The sequence below is a fragment of the Taurulus bubalis genome (genome assembly GCF_910589615.1).
Source record: "Taurulus bubalis genome assembly, chromosome: 1".
In the NCBI taxonomy this organism is placed as follows: Eukaryota; Metazoa; Chordata; class Actinopteri; order Perciformes; family Cottidae; genus Taurulus; species Taurulus bubalis.
The window spans coordinates 40,437,267-40,462,704 of record NC_136589.1 but is presented as its reverse complement, the minus strand read 5'-3'; the positions used below and the strand labels follow the sequence as shown (position 1 = coordinate 40,462,704).

Below are 25,438 nucleotides of genomic sequence, written 5' to 3'. Positions count from 1 at the left end.
ATAATCAGAGCACTCAATGTTTCTTAAATGTATGAACAGTTCTCTGAAATCAGTCTGGGGGGACGAGAAGAAACAGCTATTTGAAGGAATTCCTTCAAATTTTGCAAAAAACTCCACCTGGAGTCACGGATGAGCTGATACGAATTTGATGGTGAAAGGTCAAAGTTCAAGATCACTGTGATCACACATTTGACCATAACTCAAGAATGCATGTGCGATAATGTCATGACATTTTGGACATCCATGGATATTAAATGCAACTTGGTTGGCGGGTGCATACAGCATACGCCGTTTTTTTCCTCGAAAACTGGTGGTGGGCATTACATCAATAAAACTATTTGATGATATATTTATGGAAGCCCAACTTTTGACTTTATTATCTCATAATTTTTTTTGTGCGGAAACGGGCTTCCATATAATTTTCCCAAAAGAAAACAAGGATTCTTAAAAGGCGTTCAATCCCCACAACTTTTTATTTGTTCAGTTTTTGCTTCAAATGGCTTCTCATCTTTCTAAAGTCCACTTGTTCTCTGAGCAAAGCTGAGAGCGAAACAGGGTCACGTTATGATCAATACACAGAGAAGCTCTGATGATGCTCAGCCTATCATTTGTTCATAGAATACTATCTTCTCTCGCAGAGAAATGAAATGTTTTGTTGGTCTGGTTAAGTCATTAATCACGATACTCATCATCCACACATGAAGGATAGATGGTTGCACTCACTTTCCCCTCCGTCATCTTCAGGTCTGCTCTCTGTCTTTCCTTCACTTTCTCTCTCGGCCTCATCGGTCTTCCTTGAGGCGTTTATCTCCCACGTTGAGCTGATTTAGAGCCACTGGAGTGTGAGCCATAATCATAGCCTAATGGCAGATAATATCAATAACACTTAATGACTTTTAATTCGAGCTTAATGACAGATAATACCACTTGTACTGTGTGTGTGTGTGTGTGTGTGTGTGTGTGTGTGTGTGTGTGTGTGTGTGTGTGTGTGTGTGTGTGTGTGTGTGTGTGTGGTAGCTCGCTGGTTCCTCTGATTCCCCGGCGTCCTCCAGGAGAGAACTTTTAAAAGTATATTATAGACCAGGGGTGGCCAACCAGTCAGAGACTAAGAGCCACATTTTTTACTGTGTTACTGCAAAGAGCCACATCATACACCCCCGCCCCCCCTCCATTTAATTTAGGGTTAAGAAACCAACATTACTCTATCAAAGATCAAACTTAAAACAGATGAAAATAACAAAGTCAAAGATTAAACACACGTTATTATATTAGCTTTGTTCAAAGCTTTTTTGTCACAGTTGAGAAGGACATAACTCTAAGAACATGCATGTGGTCTGGGGCAGTGGTTTAACTGATCTGGCTGCAGGACCCACCAGAATGAACAACGTAACAGATTTACAACACATGACATCAATATGACTGAAATTGAATAAATTGCACTCTGCCGCATTAAAAAATCCCTTCAAAATAAAAGCACAGGATTTTTTATTTTTTTTTGCCCATGTAAAATGACCGTCCTGACGGACTGAAAACGTGTCCGCAAATGACTGAAAACGGGTCCGCGATTTCATGGCTTTCAAGCCGTCGCGCCTTGAGTTCGACACCAGTGGTCTAAAGTATTTGCAAAATCAATAAAAAGATTAAAAAAAAAAAATTAAAAAAAAACTTCGATATGAACGCAAGAGCCGCATGAAACCAGGCAAAGAGCCGCATGCGGCTCGGGAGCCGCGGGTTGGCCAGGCCTGGTATAGATGTCCGTTTATTTTATGCCTGCAGAGACAAAGAAAGGCGTCCTGTCCTGCTTCAGAATCAGTTGTCGACTTTGAAACGCTTTTTGGGGAGAAAGTCAAAGTGAAATTCATTCACATTCAGGCTGGTTCTACGTATTTCTGCTACCTGTCCTCCATTCGTCCTGTGATCACGCCACAAAGAGAGATGAAACGCAGGTGATCGTGATACCGTAGTTTTTATCACATTAAAGACAGCACGGTTCGGTTTCCAACATGTTTGAAAATGAAGGGGGTTATTGAGATGCTGGAGCCGGAATGGCAAATTCAAGGGTGGTGTTATTACTTCACCAATGAAGGCGGTTTTAGAAATGTGGGCGAACCACGAAGGCTTCAGGAGTCAGAAACGTCCGCCGGGAAAAGGAGAAAAAAAGCTCCGGCCGTTTTGTGACTTTACTGGTACTAATAGGGGGTTTATAAGGGTTTTATTGATTTGTTAGACTCCCACAAGCCCGTAGGGTTACGGAGATGTGTCTTTTTTTGAAATCTAAAGTTGTAAGGGATACTTATTATAGTTTTAGTGAAACATTGTGATCAGCGCTGCAAATTTCCGGAGTTTCCAGAGTTTACGTACACACTAAACCTTAACGGATACTTTAATTTTTAAACCATAGGTCTCTTCTCACAAGGGTTACTGTCATATAGAAATGTCAATGAAGTTAAACAACCATATGGTTGCGGAGATAATTAAGGACACGTTTATGTCCGAGAATAGGTGGTGCTGGTGCGCTTGGTTTCCAAAAGGTAAAACTGTGGAGGCTCGAGGGTAATTTTAGTAGTACTTGATTAAATCTCATGAATCACAAATCATTCATCATAAATCTCTGATCTTATAAATAAGCCCTCGTCTGTTCCCGGATTAATCTGCCGAAGAAAACACAGAGGAGGGTGCAAATTCAGCAGCCGATTTCATGTGCCGCACTGCCCTGTGTCACACGGATTTATCGCTTTCCAGGAAGCTGATTGTTTGCACCGAGAAGAAGAACATAAACCTGTGAATATAAACTATTGAAATTCCCAGCAAACCTCCCCGGTCCTCTTTGATTCATGAGAGGGCAGCGTCAGCCAGAGCCAGGATGAGGGGGAAAAGGGAAAGTAGCCAAGGATAAATCCGCTTCATATTTCTTCTTTAGTGTCATTTATAGAAATGTGTGCAGGCAAAATGGAGCCATGAACGGGACCTGATGAAGTCAAGGTTACGGGATGTGGAGCCACCATGTCATGAATCTGGATTTATTAACCCAGGAACAGGTAGTTAAGTGAGGAGCTGACGGGAGGAGTGCGGTCCATCCTGTTTGATATCGGGACCTGCTGGACTTATTTGTTCAAGGCCGTCCCCAGAAGGAGTCTGTTTCTCCCAAAAAAAAATGAAGCCATTCATCATGAGAGATTGTCATCAACTCAGATGACTTGTTGTCGCTTCGGATTCCGGCTCTGCTTCTATCTGTGGAGGTCACGATACTCCGTCACTCAGACGTCGAGGGACACAACTTTCTCTGTGATTGCTTTTCCCAGTTTCAGTTGTTGAACAACTGTGCAACTATTTGACTTATTGAGACTTCACTCAGCTGAGACTTGTTTTGCATAACTATTCTCACATTGCTGAAAAGCTAGATAAAGATGTTAACCCCTTTAGACGGGGTGCAAAAGGCAAAGTGTTCCAGTAAAGCATCCTTATCAGTTATCTTGCCCTCGATTAGCCACTTAGCTTTTCATTCACATTTAGATTACCGTAAAAGTCGGGTTGCAAGCCACTACTACGTCCGGTGGGTGTCCCCGCTGTAGCAAGCTAGCGCTGCTGCTGCTAGCTCCCCGCTGCTGCTGCTACTGCCCGTGTCCCCGAGTTGGGCGTCGAGCCGGGGCTGGTCCCGCTACCTTCGGTGGTTGTCGGGGAACTAGCGAGAGCTAGCGGAAGGTAGCGGAGAGCTAGCGGAGAGCTAGCGGAAGTTAGCGAGGAACTAGTAGCAGTGTGAGCTGGCTACAGCGGGGAACTAGCGGGGACATCCACCGAAGGTAGTAGCGACTTGTAACCCGACTTTTACGGTATCAATTGTGTTTTGTCAGTTGCTACTGATTAAATAATAATACATGTATAATACATTGTGCTGCCATTTAAAGGTGCTCAAAATGGAATTCAATGCATATCTGTGATTGAGCCTCCGCACCGCTCTCAACATGGACGGCTGAGCCGGCGGCTAAGAGCTAACAGTGCTAACACCGTCGTTGTAGTTATGGCAAACAGTCGCTACAGGTTAGCTCTGTGCGTCAGTATCAGACACCGAGGGAGAATGACCAAGCGTTGGTCTTATAGGAGTTTGGAGATGCACATGCACTAGAAGGGACGTGCAGGCTACTGGAACAACCAAAAAAAAAACAAGAAGTTGGAGGGGCCTCTGCGGTTGATAGCTCATCCTGCATGAAGCTCTAGCGTCAGGAACAGTGGCGGCTGGTGAATTTTTTTTGGGGGGGCGCAGTTGGGCGGCGCGTTTTAAATAGCACTCCACAATGAGAAGAAAAGAGGTTTTGAGTAGAATATTCTAAAAAACAAAGCTTTATTTCAAGACAACACAGTACTCAACACTGTCCAATAACAACTATCAACAAACTGTAACTTTGGGCATGAGAGGTTCAGAGCAGAATGGTTTAAGAAACATTGGGTTGGGTTTCAGAAGTTTGCAGAATAAAAGAGGTGCCCACACCCTCACATGAAAGAGGTTTAGAGCAGAATAGATTCGGAAAGAGAGACATCACTTTTTACATTGGGTGTTTGACAGAGTAGGCCCCACTACTTGTACAGACATTTAAACTGGGGGCCCTGCAGTAAGGTGTCACTGGTGAGGTGGTCTTTGAAGGCAAAGCGTTCCCTAGTGTGTCCAAGTATGGTGTCACCAACCTACAGATAAATATATAGAGAGAGAGACAGATACGATGTGGGGAAATGTCTACTACAAACAGGCTTCATACTACAGACAAAAGCCAACAATCAGAGTTGACAAAAAACTATGTTTTGTGTGTCTTGATGGCCCCACACACACATGTCTCACTGAGCTTGTTAAAGCGCTTAAGTCCTTGTGTGAACGAACAACTTTTAAGCAAACTAAGTTTCAATTAAATTTGCCCAGTACATGTACACGTACACGTACACGTACACACACACACACACACACACACACACACACACGGTTGAACCACGTTGCAATAAGAAACGATGTCATTGGCTAGGGCGCACTTTTGTGCACCCAAAGATTCTCGTTTCATCCGCCAATGAGAAGCTGTCCTCGCCGTAACGCCCCTGAAATGTTTGGTCGCTTCCATAGACTTCCATCTGGCCGGCGCCCCGAGAGGGGAGGGGCTTTCCTCAGTGATGATGAACGGCGATATATTATATTTGGTTACATTTAACTGGTTTTAAGTGGTTGTTGACAGGGGCTTACGGTCTTCCACACACATTTAGCGCATCAACACGGTATATTTCTTATTTAAATTATTTGGTACATAATGTTTTTTGACAGTATATATATATATATATATATATATATATATATATATATTTTTTTTTTTCTTCTTTTTTTTTTTCAGCGCAAAATTTTAGGAGGGGCGGCGCCCTAGCGCCCTCTATTGACGCACCGCCACTGGTCAGGAAGACGACACTCTTGTGTGCTGGGGCTTATAGTTTATTTCTCATCTGCCATTCGCTTCTCAGGCATGCTCACTCATAATTGACCTAAGCTGTCATTGTTCAGGGCTGTCAATCGTGACATCGGCAGTTTAGATCAGCTGGTCTCCTCTATCCAATAAGCACAACGAAACACTCACATCGTTAGCCGGTCATCTTGAAAACAATTATCTTATCTTCATCTGACTTGTCTCCCCTGATTGAACTTGCTGAGTTCAGTTACGTTTCCATGACTAGCAAGCTACTGCTAGAATATTGACATTGCTCTGACTCTCCCTTGAACCTATACTAAAAATTATGAAATACAGACAGAGAGAGAGAGAGAGAGAGAAAGAGAGAGAGAGAGAGAGAGAGAGAGAGAGGGAGAGAACTCTGGAGACTCGGACGTCTGTGGGAATTTTAATGTCACATTTTCATATGTCCTCCACGCATTATAATAATAATACGTTTCACCTTGAAAATCTGGAAAGCGATTTCACATAAGTTACTGAGGGACTACTAATCTCGGGCGAGGCTAATTGGCACATTTTTGTCTTCAGCATCAGTGCGTCTACACATGACCTCATACCTTCTCTAATACGTCCTCGTTACAAACTCAAATAGACGGCGATCGCAGCTTGATACTGTCACTGCTGTGTGTTTCTCACGGAGTCAGTGCTGCGTGACCACAGCTCTGCAGACTGCTGATGAGACGAAGCAGCGCCGGTCAGTTTGCATTAGAGAGGAGGACGGCGCTGAGTCAGTGGCCATTAAAGACGGACCGGCGAGGCTGGATTTCAACTCAACGAGACAGAGCTAAATCAAAAGCTAAGCACATTGAGGCGAAACAGACGAGCAGGATGGAGGGAGGGAGTAGGGTGGGATGCAGGAGAAGGGCAGAGATGAAGATGAGGGGAATTAAAGGTGGATAAGGGGAGGAAAGAAGTGGAGGAAGAGCAATATAAAGTATGAGAGGATAAAGTTTAGGAGTCAAGGTCTGCAGGCTGTCTGGTGGCAGTATTCCAATATGTTTCTCACAACTGCAGTGACATTTCCTGCTGCCTTTCCCATTTTATCCCTCAATGACTTTGCTGTGTGTGTGTGTGTGTGTGTGTGTGTGTGTGTGTGTCTGTGTGTGTGTGAGCGTGTGTGTGTGTGTGTGTGTGTGTGTATACGGTCCACCATCTGCCCCCTGCCTTACATCTTTGAGATGATTACACTTCAGGAGACACCACAGGAGAAGGAGAAAGATATGGGTGAGAAAGATAGTGAGGAAAGGGAGAGGAGGAAAGAGGAATTATGACAGTAAAAGGAGATAAGTATGAAGCAAAAGGATAAACGTGAGATCAGTAAGGAGAGTAGACGGGTCAAAGGAAGTAAAGGGAAGTAAGAAAGAGTGAAAATTAAGATACTTGAGGGATATAAAGATAGTTCTGCTCTGAGCATTTTGCAGATTCCTGCTGTGACATTCTCAACTCCATCTACAATTTCACCACCCACTGGCTTCTGCTGCGTGTGTGTGTGTGTGTGTGTGTGTGTGTGTGTGTGTGTGTGTGTGTGTGTGTGTGTGTGCATGTGCGCGTGCGTGTGTGTGTGAGAGAGACTTTTCAGCCCTGGGTTTTGCAAAGCCCTGCAAGTTGTGTTTTCTTTTTTGCAAGATTGCAGTGGTATTAATATTAATGCCTGGCCCATAAAAAGTGATTCTACCCAATGTGTGATATTTGAAGCAGCTCTTTTCCAACTAGGATTTCTTCTGTCCCTATGTGTTCCTCACATGCTGCTTTTAAAACAAGGATTCAATCGCACTATTATAAGTGATAAGAACCCATGTAGGATCCCCAAAAATGATATTTAAAGACAATACAAAAAAACAAAACAGCAAATTGTCCGGCTTAGTTTTTAGTTTGTTCTTCTTTTCCAATGACAGTAACTATCAGCAGCTTTGGGAATACGCGCAATGAAAGCACGGGCAAAGTGATCACAGGTCAATCATTTAATTAGGTCAATATGAAATGATTGGGCTTATTACGGCATTACAATATTGTATAAATTATGTGTGAGAGCATTTGTTTCATTGATTGCTGTCTGGGTTGTAAAGAAAGTTTCAGCTGAAGAATCGTACAGGGTTGTAAGTTTAGGACGATAAGAGTCACTTCTTCAAGTCGCAGTCAACTTCTCATTGCGAAAGATTGTGACCAGTCAAGGTTACATTATATTCAGCCTTTTTATGTCTACTTGAAGCTTTCATTTCACTACCACTGTGTTTTTTTTATTATCTTTTTTTATGTATTATTCAACAAATTGAATTGGAAAGGAAACGTCTCTGAAGATTAATGCTAGCCTTAGAAAAGTAAGGACCTTTATCGGTGATAGAACTGTCTAACTTTTCCATTCAAAGAGTTTTGGGCTTCATATTTCCATCATTGCTCAACCTGAATAGAGCTCTGATCAACTATTGAACACACCTGTATTGCTGTGCAGGGCCTTAAGCCCAAACTCATTACTTGACACAAGTATTTCCAAAGGACTGTACAGAATAAGACAAATTATAATCTTGAATTACAGTTTTTCTCGATTGCTAAGACACATTTCTTGAAACGATCACCCATTTTCTCAAAACTGTAAACACAAAATCTCATCTTCAAGCACTATTTACAAAACCTCTGAATCCTCTTGCAAAATGAAACTTTCGCCTCAAAACAGATTTACCTGTGCTCAAAATCAAACACTGCTCTCAAATCATAAACAAAGTGATCAAAATAATATACACTATCAAGCAGTCAGTAAACAATACACCAATAAATAGAAAACACATTGTTCAAAACCTATAGTTCTCAGGGAGAAGGAGATTTGTAATATCAACACAAATTTCATGAATGAAAACATGTTCTATTACAGTAGCTCAAAATTGATCAGAAATTATTACTGTGCTTTGCTCTTTGCAATTTCTTTTGTTCTTCCTCCTCCTTGTACCCCTATTTTTACAGTACTTTACCCTGCATCTCACAAACGTGTCCTTTGTCTCTGTGATACTGTAATTCTTGTTCTTTGTTGATATGAACCTGCAACCAGTCAAAATCTATTGAGCAGTCAGTTGTTACTGTAACAAAAAAAAGCACGATGTTCAAGGCCATACAATTTATTTATTGTATTATAGAAAAGACCTAAATATCACATCGCTCCATTGCCAGATGTTACAAGCAAAAACACCCTGTATCCCGGGGAATGTGTATAATACTGGCCTGGAGCAATGATCCTCTGCTCCCAAACCACCAGCAACATCTTCCTGGCAGGAAGCGAGAGAGTCTCTTTGTGTGAGGAACACGGTGTGTGGGTTTAGTGTGGTTTCTGTTGAAAGAGGCCGTGTTCTGAAAAGGCCTCAAATGTCTTCAATCTGGTCCATTCAGGATTTTCAAATTGCAAAAGTTTGACTATTCATGCAGTTTCTATTCAAGCGGACATTTTCACAAACACTCTGCTCAGAGATGGATGTGACCAACAGGTGATGACATGAGATATTCACCACCACATCTTACAATGTCTGTGTCCTGATTGGTGTCTGTAATGGCTTTTCTCCCCAGCTATCCTCAAATTACACTTGTCCATTGACGGTTTGTAGTTTGGTATCAAAGTGCTCGCCTCCACAACAAGGACAAAACCATCTTCTCTTCGTTAAGTCTCAGGAGAAGCCGAGCGCAGAGTGTTTGATGGGCGGGGGAGAAGATGGAGGGAGTCAAATTATCTTCAGAGAAGTTTAGTTTCTTTTAAAGAGCATTTATCTGCTAAGACGTCCGTAAAAGTAAAACTGTGGATGCCTGGACTGCGGCTGCTGCTGTGGTTTAGTTAAAGTGTAAAGAAGCTGCACACACACACTCACACACACACACACACACACACAAACAAAGACTGAGCTCCAAGCTCCACCGTGTGTCCTGTGTAGCTTTTATTAAACTCAATGTTACTGCAGCACAGCAGTGCTGTCAAATGACAAATACAGGAACCATTACAGACATCTATATAGTAGTAATAATCTTTTGTCTGTGAGTTTTTTTTTTTTGGTGCATGTCCAAACTCACTGGAGATGTCGCTCCATGTCGCCACTTGTCTTGTGTTTTCTGAGCCTTCCTCCCTGTGCTGACACTTCAGAAAAGATCTCTTTTTCTCTTCTCATTTTGAATATGAGAATACACTCATGGTGACACCAAACATCTGGGAGGTCGAGGGTTTGATCCGGTGGTTTCTTCTAACCGGGAGGACAATCGTCGTATAAACACAACCCTCTCAAGGAGAGGGGTTGCAACAAGTCATCACTTTCGACTTATCCTTCTATCATAATTAAGAACACATTACCCGTAGATCAGTGGAGTGACAAGAAGGTTTGCAGTTCTAGCATCAGGATTGTCTGCATTATAACTCCTTCAACTGAAGCAGTGCTGATTTTTTATTTATTTTTTTCCTTAATTTTATGAGTACTGAACGTCCCATTTGATTTAATGTCTCACTTGCGAAATAAATTAATTTGGCTAAGCTGTCTGGCTGATGTGAATATTTCTGTGCTTTTTGCCTGAATGAGAGAAGAAAATTAGCTCTTTTTGTGTGTGTTGATGTTTTCAATTAAGACGCAAATATATTCAAAACACTTACTTAGTGCAGCTGGTAGATTAGTAGATATTTTACGGTACCTCCCTCTGGAGCCATTAGTATGAGTGATGTAGCCTGCAGCAGTCCCTCTAAATCTGCATAATTGTGTTGTTATGATTGACAGTGAATGTTTGGAGCTTCAGCAGTATATATATATATATATATATATATATATATATATATATATATATATATATATATATATATATATATATATATATATATATATAAACACAGCTTCTTTCAACTCTCTGGTCTGCCATTATGTGAGTTAAATCTGGCATTTTAAAGATGAAGAGATTTTAAATGTTCCTCGTTGCTGTTTTTGATCACTTCCTTTGTTTTTGATCACTTCATTCGGTTGATGTCTGTCTCCTCGCCGCCCACGTCGCTGCTCAGTGTGACGAGCCTCGGTGAGGAGGAGGAGGATCACTCCATCCTTTTCAAAGGCATTAGACTGCTGTTTGTGTGCGCTGCTCACTGTACATATAAGCTGCACAGATAACATTTATGAACTATCTGACATCTTTTGACAACGAGCAGAAAAGATTTATTCGACCGTCTCTCCAGAGGTTTCTACTGCAGAATGACCTTCTTATTGTCTTGTAGTTTGTACCACCAGGCAAAGTAATCAATAATATAAATGTTGATTAAATCAACATGCTCATAAGACATGTCTTACAATCCCTCAGCTCTCATCAGGATGGCCGAGTGGTTAAGGCATTGGACTTAAGATCCAATGGGTGTATTCCCTCGTGGGTTCAAACCCCACTCCTGGTATATTTCCTTTGATAATGCATTGTTATATATTAGTTAAGGAGAGAGGGATGACAGAATGTAATGACTTTGGGGTCAAAACATCACCAGGATGGCTGAGTGGTTAAGGCGTTGGACTTAAGATCCAATGGGCGTATGCCCCCGTGGGTTCAAACCCCACTCCTGGTAATAAGGCACTGTGATGCATTAGTTGACAAGAGAACAATGTCAGCTATCCTCAGTGTGCTGTGGTTCAAACTCCACAGAAGCTAGCATTTTTATAGCTATGAAGTTGTATATGTATAAAGTAATGATCAGAGAACTTTGCTACCGTTCCTATAAGTGTCTTGTTAAAAGATCTTCTTCTTGCTTTGTAGCAAACATGTCGGCAATTTGTTTTTTGGCTTTTTCGGGAGCAAAAGGAAGTGAACCACTGCTGCATACGTTTTAAGGGGAATAGTTTGATATTTTAAGAAATATGAAATCGTTTGAGAGAAAGAAAAGAAAAGCCACCTCACTTTCCACTGCTTTATGTGGTAATTTTAACCATGCAAAGATTTAATTTACAATAATCAAGAAAATGTTATCAGGATGGCCGAGAGGTTAAGGCGTTGGACTTAAGATCCAATGGGCGTATGCCCTCGTGGGTTCAAACCCCACTCCTGATAGCATTATATACTGAAGGTAGTATTATTATACCTATAAATCTGGATTTCTACTTGATCGGAGAATGATGCCACCTTTCCTCTATGTGTGCTGTTATAAGAGCTTCTTCTCACTTTGTTTCAATTATTTTTTTGTCCTTTACGGGAGAAAAAGGAAATTTATCACTGCTGCATAGTCTTAAGGAAATAGTTTTGATATTTTGAGAAATATAAAATTGTTTTACAAAAAGAAAACAAAATCCACCTCCCTTTCCAGTGCTTCCCGTGTTAAACCAATGAGATACAACAAACATAGTCACGACTGTTTGCTGTCCTGGCTCCTCAATGAACTCCCCATTGACGTCAGGACAGCATAAAGTCTTTACTTCTTCCGTCGCAAACTAAAAACACATCTTTTTCGACTACACCTTGAATAAGGAAGGTAGCGCCGTAGTAGCACTTTAGTAGCACTTAGATGTTACTTACTGATAGCACTTTGTGGTTTAACTTTATTGAAGAGATTGTACTTTCTTGATTCTAGTTGTTCAAACCCCACTCCTGGTAGAATGCCTCTGGGAAAGGTAATTCTTATTATAGCAACAACTGGTAGATGAAGATAAAGTGGATTCTGTAGATTCATGTATACTTGAGCAGAGCATGCAGACATGTTGAGAGCCTACACAATCGTAATGATTTGGATCTTGCACCTCTAACATTGAAAATTGAAACAATAGCACTCAGTTTGAACAGGATACAAACAACAGTCCCCTGTGATTATCAACCCATCCACCCTCAGACTTCCTCCTTATGCGGATTACTGCAGACTCATTCAAAATGTGTTTGTGATATTGCAAAAATGTAATTACCAAGGCAGTGTCGTAGCAGAATATAATCTCCAAGAGGCAGGGCTGAAGAGTGCTGCACACTGCGTTTGTGTTACTCCTCTATTTAATTTAGTTTTTTCTTCATCCTGCTGAAATAATTCAACAAGTGCACCAAGTTTCAATAGATCTCTGAATGCAAAAACTGTTCAGGTGGGGATAGCTGCTAAAAAAAGTGTGTGTGGGGTATCTGGTCTTTGTCGGCTTCAGTAGTCTTGAAGTGGATTCAAAGATACATGCAATGTGTCACCATTATAGTCATATCCTCTTTCAGATGTATCTCTTTACAGGCTAGTTTCAGAAAAGATATTTCATTAGAAAAAACTATCTTTATTACTATTTGTTCCTCAATAGAAGGCTTATTAATATGTAAATGTATGAACATTAAGAAGGTGTCTCTGTATTATGTTTTGGAGCTTTTTCATGCACTTCTTTGTGTCTTAGTCTGTTATATAATTCCTTGAGCATTCAACTTGATATATTTTTCTTTCAGCTTGCGACACTGCTCATTATTGACTTCCGACTATTGCGATCAAACCCCCTCTGCAATTCCTTCACGGATAGATCCTATTATGCAATTATAGTTGTTTGAACCTCAGCTGTGTTTTATAAATTGCCATTTATACTGATTTAATTGCGCTGAAACATAATAAATAAGGAGACCTTTTTAAACGTGATCGCCGGTGTTTTTCTTTCTTTCTTTCTTTCTACAGATAGGATGACATGATTCATGTTTATATCATCCTAAAATATGTAAAATAATTCCCCCCGGTGTCAGTTTATATACGTAGAATGCGCTTCATGAAGCGCTTGCAGGAGGTCTTTGCCGTTGTAGATGGAAGGTGCCATATGCCGGTGTGAAGCCTGATCAGATTCTCTCATCCTGTGCTATTAATTATGTGTCAAAGCAATGCTAATTAAACGAGGAGAGGAGAGCTCCTGCCATGTCCTTACCTTCGGGGTATTAGTTAGCACGGTGCGCCGCTCTGCATTTCAATTAATCAATTAAGTCGGGCCACAGGCAGCTTGAGAACAGATACTGGCTACTGTTGAATAATTCAGCAGTTTTAATCAGCTTGTTCAATCTATCACGGCCAGAATATAAATCCAACATGTAGTGTGCATTACATTAATATAAAAGCAACAACATTTAACTGATATTTGTGGTCATCTTTACAGCTTTTTTAATGAGGTCATTATTTTTTGTTATTCTCATTATGTTTATTCTAGTAACCACCGTAGTGAGGCCGTGGTTGATCATCATTTGAGTAAAGTATATACATTTTATCCTGCTTATTCATTTTACCACTACTGCACACCAGTCCACCACAGTATTATATTTCATACATATCGTTTACTCCTATATTTCAACGTCTGCACTATTTTTACTTGAGGGATTTTCATTTGATACATTTTCATTGTTTCATTGTAATATCGTTAAAAGGAGCCTGAGAACAAGAGTGTAATTGCCACCGCTATATAGCTATAATGCTGTATAGTGAAGTAATGTAGTGTTTTTTAACAAATATATGTATATTCATGTAAACCAGGATGGCCGAGAGGTTAAGGCGTTGGACTTAAGATCCAATGGGTGCATGCCCTCGTGGGTTCAAACCCCACTCCTGGTAACATACTAGACTGAAGGTATTATTATTATGGCTATAAAGCTGTCTATACATAGGGAAGTAAAGTCTAATTGATCAGAGAATGATCCCACCTTTCCTCTATGTGTGTTGTTATAAGAGCTTCTTCTCGCTTTGTACCAATATTTGGGAGAAAAAGGTGAATGAACCACTGCTGCATACGTTTTAAAGGAATAGTTTGACATTTTGAGAACTATAAAATGGTTTATCACCTCACTTTCACTGATTCCACTGAATAATACTGGTTCAGATTTCACCAGGATGGCCGAGTGGTTAAGGCGTTGGACTTAAGATCCAATGGGTGTATTCCCTCGTGGGTTCAAACCCCACTCCTGGTAGAATTCCATTGGGATACCCAAGTACCATTATAGCAGCAAACAACTGATAGATAAAGTGGATTCATGTCTACTTGAGCAGAGAATGTAGCCAATATCCCTCTGGGTGTTGTTATGTGCAACATCAAGAAGTTATGATTTATTTAATTCAGTGCATTGCATGCTCATACACACTAAGGAGGCGGCTGTCACCAAAATGTCCTAAAGTCTTCAGCGTCATCAGATAATCTTTATACCACAACATCTTTGTTAATGTGTGTAAGCCCACCATGGCCTCTCCAACGTAAAGTCCGTCCCTGTAAATAGTTACACAGCACTATTTTTATATGTCTTTATTACATCCTGGCAGAATCTGGAGGTAGAAGCTGCGCGGCATAGTGAAATGAACATTGCCGTTTTCCCGCTTGAGGATGATTGTTGGCGCTCTGCAGCCACAACAAGCGCCGGCCGGAGCCTCATTATCCTGCTTTCTGCTACGAGCTCCGAATGGCTGAGCGAGTCGGCTCGCCCCGCACCGAGGAGTTCTGGACTCCGGGTCTGCGGGGCTCACGGACTGAAGCGCAGGACCTCCTGTTCACTCTGTTTGTGGAGGTGATGGATGGAGCTCATCGGTATTCAGGGTCTCCGGCTCCGTCACGGACTCCGCGGGCACTTTGTTATCCAGCGGATCGGTAAAGAAGTAGACGGAGCAGGTGAATGAGCTGTGGCCTCCCTCTCTGTCTCTCCCGTGCCAAGTACAAGTCCACCTATCACGTCAGCCGTGATTAATCAAGCTTGACAGCGCAAAGGCCTCGACACGGCAAAGATTTTTTTTTTGCTGCCGCGAGATTCACAGTTTATTCACCCTGAATGATAGAAGTGACACGGTGGATGAAGGGATGGACCCGAGGAGAGGTTGGACTCTTTCTCGCCCTTTAAATCCTCCTCAGGTACAAGAAACAATTAAACATTCAAAAGGCATATCGCATCACTCAGACGTCAATAAACAGGTTTCCCGCTCTTGTCAGTGAAGTTCTGCATTATACTTTTATTTTTTTTCACCTGAGAAAGAAACAGGGTCTTATTTCTGCCCAGTATTAGGTCAGTCAACACTGTTATTTTCTACCACAGTAGATTTAAGACAGCATAATCACATATTCGTCTGCTTGTCATTTTCCTCCTGTAATTGCATCTGAAGTGTTCTCATCTTGAAGCAAAACAGCTCTCAATTTACAAGCATTATTCATCATAATACGTTCTCTTGAGTCAAAGAAATGTCCTTTCTGCTGTAATAGCTCAGACATGTTGAACCCTTTACTGTTGGATTCAAGCTACTTAGTCAGAAATGTCAACTTCTTTCTGCTGTTCATCTGTATGGCTACAATGTAAATGCCAGGTGAATCTCTTAAGTTCACCCTCGTCTAGACGTTGAGTTGCGTTTTGTTTTTCCGCTTTGTGGCGAGGATGAAGCTGCAGAGGTTTAATATTCAGGTGAGATCTCTGGTCAGTGTCGAGTCCAGCAGGTATTCAACATTTAGCTCCATTTCCCTCCGAGTCGTCCGTGTTTGTGCTTCACTGGTTACAATGTCAGGGACGCCGGCTCTTAAATGCCAACAGCTCAGTTGAGAGAAACAACCGGCTGTTTTTATAAAACTCTCTCTCTCTCTGTCGAGTGATACCTCACGAGGCTCTCAACACACATTATCTCCTCGAGAGATTACAGCACTCGGCATTGGAGAGCCGTCCCTCTGGTTCCACCTCTCCAGACTACTGTAATTCACCTGCTTTGGCTCCACAGCAGCCGGTGTGAAAGCCTGCAGGGATAAAGACCATCAGGAGGAGCGTCACATGACCAACGAGCCAGAGGCCTCCTGATGACTGTCGAGTAGCTGGATCACATTTAAAGCAACTGAATAAAATACGTAGTAAGCTCTAAAGCACTCTGTTGCAAACGATAGGAATCTTAAAGAGCGACTATAAAGAGCCACTGTGAGGCTCAGTCTGTAATGTGACTCTTAACGATAACTGCTGGAACAAACCGTCCTAAATGGACTTCAGACTCAGTCCATACCAGATCATTTCACCATCAAAGAGAAACTCACAGCCACAGTGTCACCGAGGCAAAACTGGAGGCTTTCTGATGTGTTTTAATCAGCTGGACTGAATATTTATAGACCTAAAACTCTCCATATGCATTTATGAAACCTCTAAAGGCTTTAAGTGTAGCGTTTTAACATCAGTAGAGCATTAACAACTTCCCTGGCATATAATTACAGCCCGCTCTCACCAAATGGTTTATGAATGACAAACAATTAGTCTTTTTTGCATGCAATAAGTATGCCTTTCTTGCACTGACTGCAATTCATCGACATAACTATCATGCACTCTCAACAAGTAAGAGAGACCACAGATGTGGATGAGTTTGAAGTTTTATACACTACACAAGGATTCTCTGATGTCAATCCACTAAGCTTTCAGTTGTTTGATAAAGTACAGACAGCACAACCACATGTTACCAGGAGTGGGGTTTGAACCCACGAGGGAATACACCCATTGGATCTTAAGTCCAACGCCTTAACCACTCGGCCATCCTGGTGATTTTTTAGCATCAAAGTCATTATATTTGTTAAAAAAACATACAAAAAGAAAACAATGTGTTGATTTAATTTACATTCCTCCATGAACAAAGAACTTGAAACTACAAGTAAATATTTCATTGAAATCGTTGCATCAATCAATTAGCAATCAATGCTGCTATTCTCATTTTTGTAAAACTGACCTGTTGTGGTTGTTTCCATACTTTCTCAAAATGTCTAACTACACCCTTATAACGTATACAGCAGTGGTTAAATACAGTAAGTCTTCCTTGAAAGCCAAAAGAAATGAATTACCAGCGCAGCTTTGTGAACAAAGGAAAGAGAAGATTGAACACCAAGCAGCAGAAGGAAGGAGGCATCGTTCTCTCCTCAACTAATACATCACATATCATTAATACCAGGAGTGGGGTTTGAACCCACGAGGGCATACACCCATTGGATCTTAAGTCCAACACCTTAACCTCTCGGCCATCCTGGTGAAATTTATACATTAAAGTCTTTATATAGTCTCTAAAAAAAATACGAAAAGAGCAGTTAAATAGAGCAAGTCTCCCTAGAAGGCCAAAAGAAACAAATGGCCGGCACAGCTTTGTGAACAAAGCAAGGAGAAGATCAGAGAACAGCACACTGAGGATAGGTGGCATTGCTCTCTTCTCAACTAATATATCACAACTAGTTATTACCAGGAGAGGGGTTTGAACCCACGAGGGCATATGCCCATTGGATCTTAAGTATATATATATATATATATATATATATATATATATATATATATATATATATATGCCTTTTAGCTAAATATGAACTCAAGATCAATAATGCAGCACTGTTGTGGAATCGGTGTCTCTTTAAATTGAAAGAGTTATTGCTCTTTTTAAAACGTAAAGCATCAGGTGGATATGGAGGCAGATGAAGACCTCGTGTTGAGATGAAGTGCAGCACGCTAATGTTGACGGAGTCATGGAGGCTAAAAGCCTCGTTGTCAGAGTTGTGGGCTCGGATCGGACCGTGGCGTGAATCATCAAAATGGTCTCTTATCTCCGCAGTGGAGAACAACATCCATTAACAGAGAGGCTTTAGATGGAGGCAGCGGGAGTTTGGCTTTAGCGTACAGTTCGGAGCTCGAGGGGAGAAAAAGCTGTGAATATTTATTGAGCCATGCATTTGTGAGAATGTATGTTCGGGATACAAAAGCATCACAAGCTGCAGTTCAGCTGTGTGTTAATTTACTGTTGAGTTTGCTGTTTCTCCAAAACGATGTATTATAAAGTTATAGCTGCAGTGCCTCAGTAGACAATCATTTTTTGCCTAGATTGTTTGAATGAAATGTATTTTTATCTAAAAAGAATTAAGAGACTATGTGAACATTATCGGATAAGTTGTGGGGCTAAATATCTTTTATTATTTTAAATGGATCTTGGACCACCCTCAAGATAACTTGTTGAATTTTGCAATTTCTCCTTTTTCCATATCTACACACCTATATATCCATCATGTACAGTATGTTTATTGGGTTACAATGCATAGAGGAGCCAATTAAAAAGAGAATTATTGCACTACATATAATTAATGACATTTTTATTGCAGCCAGTCATCCAAAAAACAATTAAAGTGTGAAACCTGAAGGTTCCTTTGGACAACGCTGATTCGTCTCCATCAGGATCCAGCCAGTCAGGACGCCATTCATCTCCACTACACGACGTGGTGGCCACATTCATTCATCTACATTATTACATATTACACTGGTGGTTCATCTAATATGGCTCCATTACAGCTGAAAGACCTGTTTCCACCTGGGCACCATTACACCTGCTCCTCCATGATTAGACTCTAACATCCACAGACTCAACAGGAACGGAGATGAAGCTGTGAAAACCTGTTGGACTTGAAGGCATTTGCTTCTTTGTGCTTCAGATTATCCTCGCAGCCCTTTTTAAAATGACAATGGTTGAGTTCTGAAATGCACGATGGTCAAGTAGAAAGCAAGTGCCGATGATTTCCATCTCTCAGTCTAGAGATGGAGGATAATAATAACCTCCAGCTGCATCCTCAGAGTGGTTTCTCTGTTGCCCTCTGCTCTCTGCTGTGTGTTTCTCTCCAGAGAAGCGTTTATTCCCATCTCCTTTTATGATTCTGACCCATAATGGTGTTTGTCCTGGTGCTGAGAGAGGAGGCGCTCCTGTATCAAGCTGCCGTCATGAACCAGAGACACTGCAGCGTGATGTCAAAGGCCTGCTTCCACTTAGCTGACATTAAACCTGCAGCTCAATGATAAAACTTCTCCTCAGCTATTGAGGCAGAAACAAATAAAGTGTCGCTCCTGCCCTGGTTCTTCTGGTGTTCTGCTTTTCTGTGCTCGGTCACTCAGGCTCAGTGTTCTGGTATCTCTGTTCTCAACCGCTCCACAAGTTGAGATTTTGATGCTGTTGAATGGAGGAATTTTGGATTTTCAACCTGTACACATTGTTGTGATCCAATTTATACCGTGTATTGCTTTGAATTTTGCATGCAATTGTCATCAGTTAGTGACTCCTGGGGATGCAGAGAGAAGTCTGGTTGTATAGAAGTCTATGCTTCATGTGTTAAAGCTGTATTCTCTCTCCTGACCACCAGGGGGTGACTCCTCTGGTTGTATAGAAGTCTATATAAATGACTCTACTTCTCTCTTGATTCATTCCCTCAGTAAACATAGTAAACATGAGTTTATGTCTCAATCTCTAGTTTCAAGTCTTCTTCAATACAGCATGATGTTCATTTAGTAAATGATGGTCATTTAGAGTCAAACAGACCATAAAGCAGGGGATGCTTTAGGGCGGGGCTACAAGGTGATTGACAGGTCGCGACCGGTATGGAAGTTGTCTATGTTTTCTGCTTAGAACTGTAACCCTTTCACAGTGTTTTCATGAAAGTTAATTGTAACCTTTTTATTCGCCTTATCAGCATTCGGGTTGTATTCAGCTCCACCTTCTTGCGTCACTTCTGGTGGCAAGAAAGGCAGATGGTGACGACCAAAATGCTTCAAAACAGCAGTCCACAAGCCAATGGGTGATGCACGATGACTTTGTCCGCTTCTTATGTACAGTTTATTCTTACAGTGCCATGTAAAATTAGCACATATTATATAATATATTATTGATGATAATGAACAGCCAATTAAGGTTTTCTTCATTTCCATGTAGTTTGCTCAAATGAAAAACCTCTCAGTTTACTTGAACTTTCAGACGCAGAGTCTGGAAAAGATTGGATTATCAAAGCGTAATCATTACATAAGCGTTGAACCCTGACCATGTGTGTTTTCTCTTTTCTTTGTGATTGGTGGACAGAGGTGTGTGACAGCGCGCTGGTGTCCAATCTGCCGCCGTCGTCCTTCAGAAGCTCCTCCCAGTTGTCCAGCAGTCACGCGCCCGGCTTCGCCAAACTCAACAGGAGAGACGGTGAGGAAGACAGAATGAATCTGAGACTGGAGAATGTGTGATGAGAGACAGAGACATGTATTCCACCTAAATAGACAAATGCAACTAAATGGGATGATTTACACTTTTAAAGTGGAGAAATCTCCTCCTGTGCTCTTCAGCAGAGGAGCTCAGTGCAGGAAATGATGTTATCTACGCTCAAGGGACACAAATCACAAAACCTAACACAAATATTTCACTGGATTCGGAAAGACTGACAGACAACTTGCTTGTGACTCGTTTAGAGCAGTGATTGTCAACCACTGTGCCTTGAGAGATCGTCAGGTGTGCCGTGGGAAAATGTCCAATTTCACTTAATTGGTCAAAAAAAATATTATTTAGTTGCCGCAAATGATTTTCCATTGTTGAGCGTCTGAGCCTGCAATATAGTGGCTGGCAGAGTAATATAGAACAGGAAGAATATACCTTGTTCTGCTATTAAACAGACTAAACGGCCGTATGTTATTGATCTTATCTACACGACAGCATGCTATTTCTGGATCGCATCTACAACTCTTCTCTGCTCTCTGCACGGCAGAGTTTCGCCCCGATGCAACCAGGAGAGCACACAGTGGACAGAGAGCGGCGAAAAATATGTTGCGTGCTTTTCACAATGGGATTTGCTGCTTTTAGCTATCACTGTTAAAGCCTAACAGTTCATGTATTTGCAGATCAAGACAAACATCCAACAGGCTGCAGCCTGGAGCTCCATAAATGACGTTTCTGACTTCCCATATCGAGAGGCTCTGGAAATATTATTCCAAAAGTCCAAAAAACACACTGCAATGACAAAGCCTGCACACTTTGTGGTTGTCATTAAAATACACAGTTTCCTTTAATTCAGTATTTAATACAAACTGGGGCGTTTTACAGGTGGGGCGCAAGAGGAAATGATGGCTTTACCGTACGCCGTTAATAGGTCACGCTTGCGCGACTCGCTGATTCTTGACATTTCGCCAAAAGCCGATCTTTATGAGATCTCCCTCCGTGAGGTCGTCTTTCCTGCTGTTGCGTCTCTCAACATGGAGCATGAATTGAGAGTGTCCATATCAAATCTACAACCTTGTTTTAAAAAGATGTGTAGAGGAAAGCAGCTCACCGCAGCTCCTAATACTGATCCAACTTGATGCTCACATATCTGCACTCATTCTGTTTTGCAAAAAAAGAGTTTGTTGTTTTCCACAATAAGCTATTTAGTAGTAACTAAATAATAGTTATTTTTTGCACGGATGTAACTTTATTTTAATTTTTCTAGCAAAGTGATAACACATTTTGTTTTGTCTGATGGAGCAATCTGGTTTAATTGAAAGTGATTGCAATGTTCTTGATTCTATTTTTTATAAAAGCACATATGGAGTCACTAGTACTGTGAAGTATTACTTTATAGTACTGTGAGATACCACAATGTAGTATGTCCGTCTGTCGCTCCCCCCCTAAAGCTGTAAACCTAAGGGAAACACTGAATACTCTTCCATGCCAGTAGGTAGCGCACTAATTACCTACCATATATGCTGTATTATGCTACAGAAAATGTCCACAGAAAATGTGCAGCAGCTCAAAAAAGGTTACCAAACACTGGTTTAGAGAATCAGCATCATTTCTAAGAGACAAAACAAAATAAAAGCAGGAACAAAAAAGCGCCGCATTACCCAGACTGTATTCTCTGTAGATGCTGTTTGAATTGAAGGTTTACAGATGGATGAGTGAATGTTTGCTCGTCCATCATGGATCCCCAGCAGGGGGCCCCATGCTGGATGCCGAAGTGACGCTCTGACGAAGTGGAGATCCTGGTTTGTTGCGGAGCGTTCTGCACGGAAGAGGCTCGGCTGCTTTATCCCCACATCAAAGCCCAGAGTCAGCTGGGAGGGTGAGATGGGATTAATCTGGAAATCCAGGGAAACTAAAAGGAAGCACAGCCTGCAGAACACGGATCAGTCCTTGGTTCGTTTCACGGTCGAGATTCTAACATTGTTTTTGCTGCTGAATACTTGTATGCTCACTTTATATGCTGATGTGTACATGCAACAACCAGGCTCTGCAAAGCTTTTAAATATAATAATTATAATAATAGCAATATTTGTATCGCACTTTTCTTATGTTACAAAGGAGACATTTTTTTATAAAAAAAAAAAAATAAAGCAATTTTTTAATTACATATTATGTAAAAAAAGAAATGATCAAACCACAGGGAATAGCAGCCAACTGTGTAATTGAAGTATGGGACATTTTAGCATCTTTCAGCTTATTGTTTTGGTTTTCACGACACGCACATTTGCTGTATTGATTTCCTCTTCCCCGCTCTCAGCGTTTCCAACTGGATGCCTCCTGCCCAGATCCAAACCACAGACTGATAAAGTTAGCAGCCGGTGTACATAGTGGAGCATTTAACAGCTAAAGCCAGACGTTTCCCTCAGGAGAGAGCAAAAGAGAGATAAAAACAATATTGGACGTAATTCCAGGTGGACACAAACACATATAAAATCAGACGTTGCTCAGAATTTGCTGGATGTGTAAATCAGCAACTGTTTTTCTAACGTGTTCATCGTATCAACTTTATAATGAATTCATTGTTGCGTTAACAGGTTGTTCCGCGGTCCCCAAGTGGCCGAAAAACCTCAATTAATTAATGCTGCTTAAAAGTTAACATCTCGAGCCTCAAGTCATGCCATTATCAAAACACCTCAGCATACTTTTCAAATCCGCAGTAGTTGGTAGATTGGATGTACGTGCCTCATATATGCCTTTACAAAAAAATCATCAGACTTCCTCTCATCAATAATAATCATCATGTCAACATGAGAAAATTCAGGGATTACAAGCTACTGCTAATTGGCATTGTTACGTCCTGAGCACATGACAGCCAAAGAATATGTGAAAGAAAGTCAAAAGTAGGAGGAAGGATTTTAAACAATATTCATTCACTCTGGTTGTGGCTAACAAAACAACAAAGGTTCTCAATGAAGTGGGAGAGGTTGGGACAGATGTGGCCGTACCAAACAAATAGAAACCAAGATAACACAACTAGGGCTGGATAACTACCTCTGGAAAGGAAACAAACAAAAAATGGCTTCACATGCTTCTCTAAAAATGATCGACCCAAAAAAAATAAAAAAATCCTGTTGCTCGCAAAAAAGCTTGTCAAGCGCCTTCTTCCCAGTTTACTAGATCGCCACTCTAGTATACTACTTAGCTATCTTCCTTTCATCCCGTGTCTTTGCCCCTCCATTCTGAGCTGTATCTAGTACAGGTGGCGAAAACATGTTGTACACTTTCTGGTGCCTGGCAGTGTTCACAGACCCCTTCCAAGTTTTCCGGCTTCCTCCTTTTAAAACAGGGCCCACGCAGCTGATTGGCCTTCGCAGGTGGCCACCAATTACCAGATGGCACCTGTGGGGGAAACAAAAGGGGAGAACACACAACACTGACACGTAACAGGCATCATGACACAGGTTCAGTCATGACGTCACCACTGCCGTTCACACAAGTTGTTGGCAGATGAGGAGAGCCGTTTGTGTCAGATTTCCTCCCCAGCTGCATGAACGGCACAAAGCCCACACGGTTCCCAGCTGTTTGCTGGAGGAAATCGATGAATAAATGAACGTCTCCGTCTCATCTCCGATCTCCCGTTGCTGCCGCCGACTCTCTGCCTCCTCCGGTCGCTCGCAGAGGAGCAGCTTAGCTTTCAGGTCGTTTACTACGCTAAACGAACAGATTACCAGAGACCTACCAGATACATGCAGCTGCTTTGTGCATGGGCTTTATAATCCTATATGTTCTATCATAACAATGGAATGTGATTAAAATGTAATCATTTACTTCACCGTAGGGGTTTCTGTACAACCAGGGGATGCATCTCTCGGTGACGGATGTTGTTGTTCACAGTTTCTGTTTTCTCCTGTTTTTCAATACAGCAAGATGTTCATTTAGTAAATGATGGTCCCATTTAGAGTAAAATGTACCATAAAGCAGAGCATGCTTTAGGGCGTGGCTCATTAGTGATTGACAGGTCACTCATCCGCAACTCACTAATGGTCACTTCTGAAAAAAAGATGGCGGTGGCCAAAATGCAAAACTGATGGCTTCAAAACCGCAGTCCACAAACCAATGGGTGACGTCTCAATGACAATGTCCTCTTTCTATGGTCAGGACACAAAAATACGCTAATGAATCCATCATCTCGGCATGAGCCCAATGCCCACGCTGTCCTAGATAGATGTTAACTCGCTCCTACTTAATCTTTCTCAACATGAATCAGAGATGTTGTTTCCTTCATCTTGCACCGGTAATTCATAGCCAGTCTGTTGAGACCTACGGTATGGTATAGTTTAACAGATTATGATTTATTAACAGGCAAAAGCTTCAGTTCAGAAAGTCCACATATTCCCTCTTTGAGGTTCTTTATTGCCACGCACATAAAAAATGTATGCTTATCACAGAAAGTTCAGCAGTGATAAACGTGTTTGTCAGTCTAGAGCAGGAGAAGATATTCTCTTTTCTACAAAAGCAGTTCCTTTTAAAAGGTGACACATTTCATATTTTTCTCATGAACATCATTTTTACATCAGTAGGTCTCTTTCACCAAGAAGCTGCTGGATGATTGACTCACTACGTTGAGCTTCCCACCGCTCTGTTTAGATCTTCAGCCCCTAATATTCTTCACTTTGATTTCCCATTTACACCTTTTATCTTTGGTTTCTCGGCCAGCATCTTTTAATTCTTCATTTCTTTCCCTAATCATTTTGTATCTAAATCAACCTGTATTGGTTGTGCGACTCTATTGCCAACTAATTTATGTGAATGTTCAGTTTGTACTTAATTGTGAAGTTACATGTGTCACACTTGAAACTCCAGTGGAAATGGGTTTGCCTGCAGAGGACATGCAGCCTCCCAGTAGGTTCTCCGTCTAACATGTTATCAGGTTGCTGAAATTACCATCCAGGTTTAGGATTCTCATGCAAATTACGAGCTCTCACTCCAGGTACATAAAACCCGTCTTCCTGTTCACTTTCCGTCTCTTAGGGTGACTGATCGCCTCTTCCTCCGCCTGTTGGGCCTTTTCCATTCTACT

At 41.4% G+C, this 25,438-nt stretch overlaps 1 protein-coding gene across 1 annotated transcript in view; it reads left to right on the top strand.

Annotated features, from left to right (window-relative positions):
- Positions 1–25,438, top strand: part of LOC306742848 (contactin-associated protein-like 4) — a gene marked incomplete at both ends in the record, with an annotated part of 95,834 nt that overhangs the window by 6,052 nt on the left and 64,344 nt on the right. The window contains one exon of the mRNA XM_079225285.1: positions 20,242–20,352. Within this exon, the coding sequence (XP_079081411.1) occupies positions 20,242–20,352 (111 nt within the window). The remainder of the gene's footprint in view (positions 1–20,241; positions 20,353–25,438) is intronic.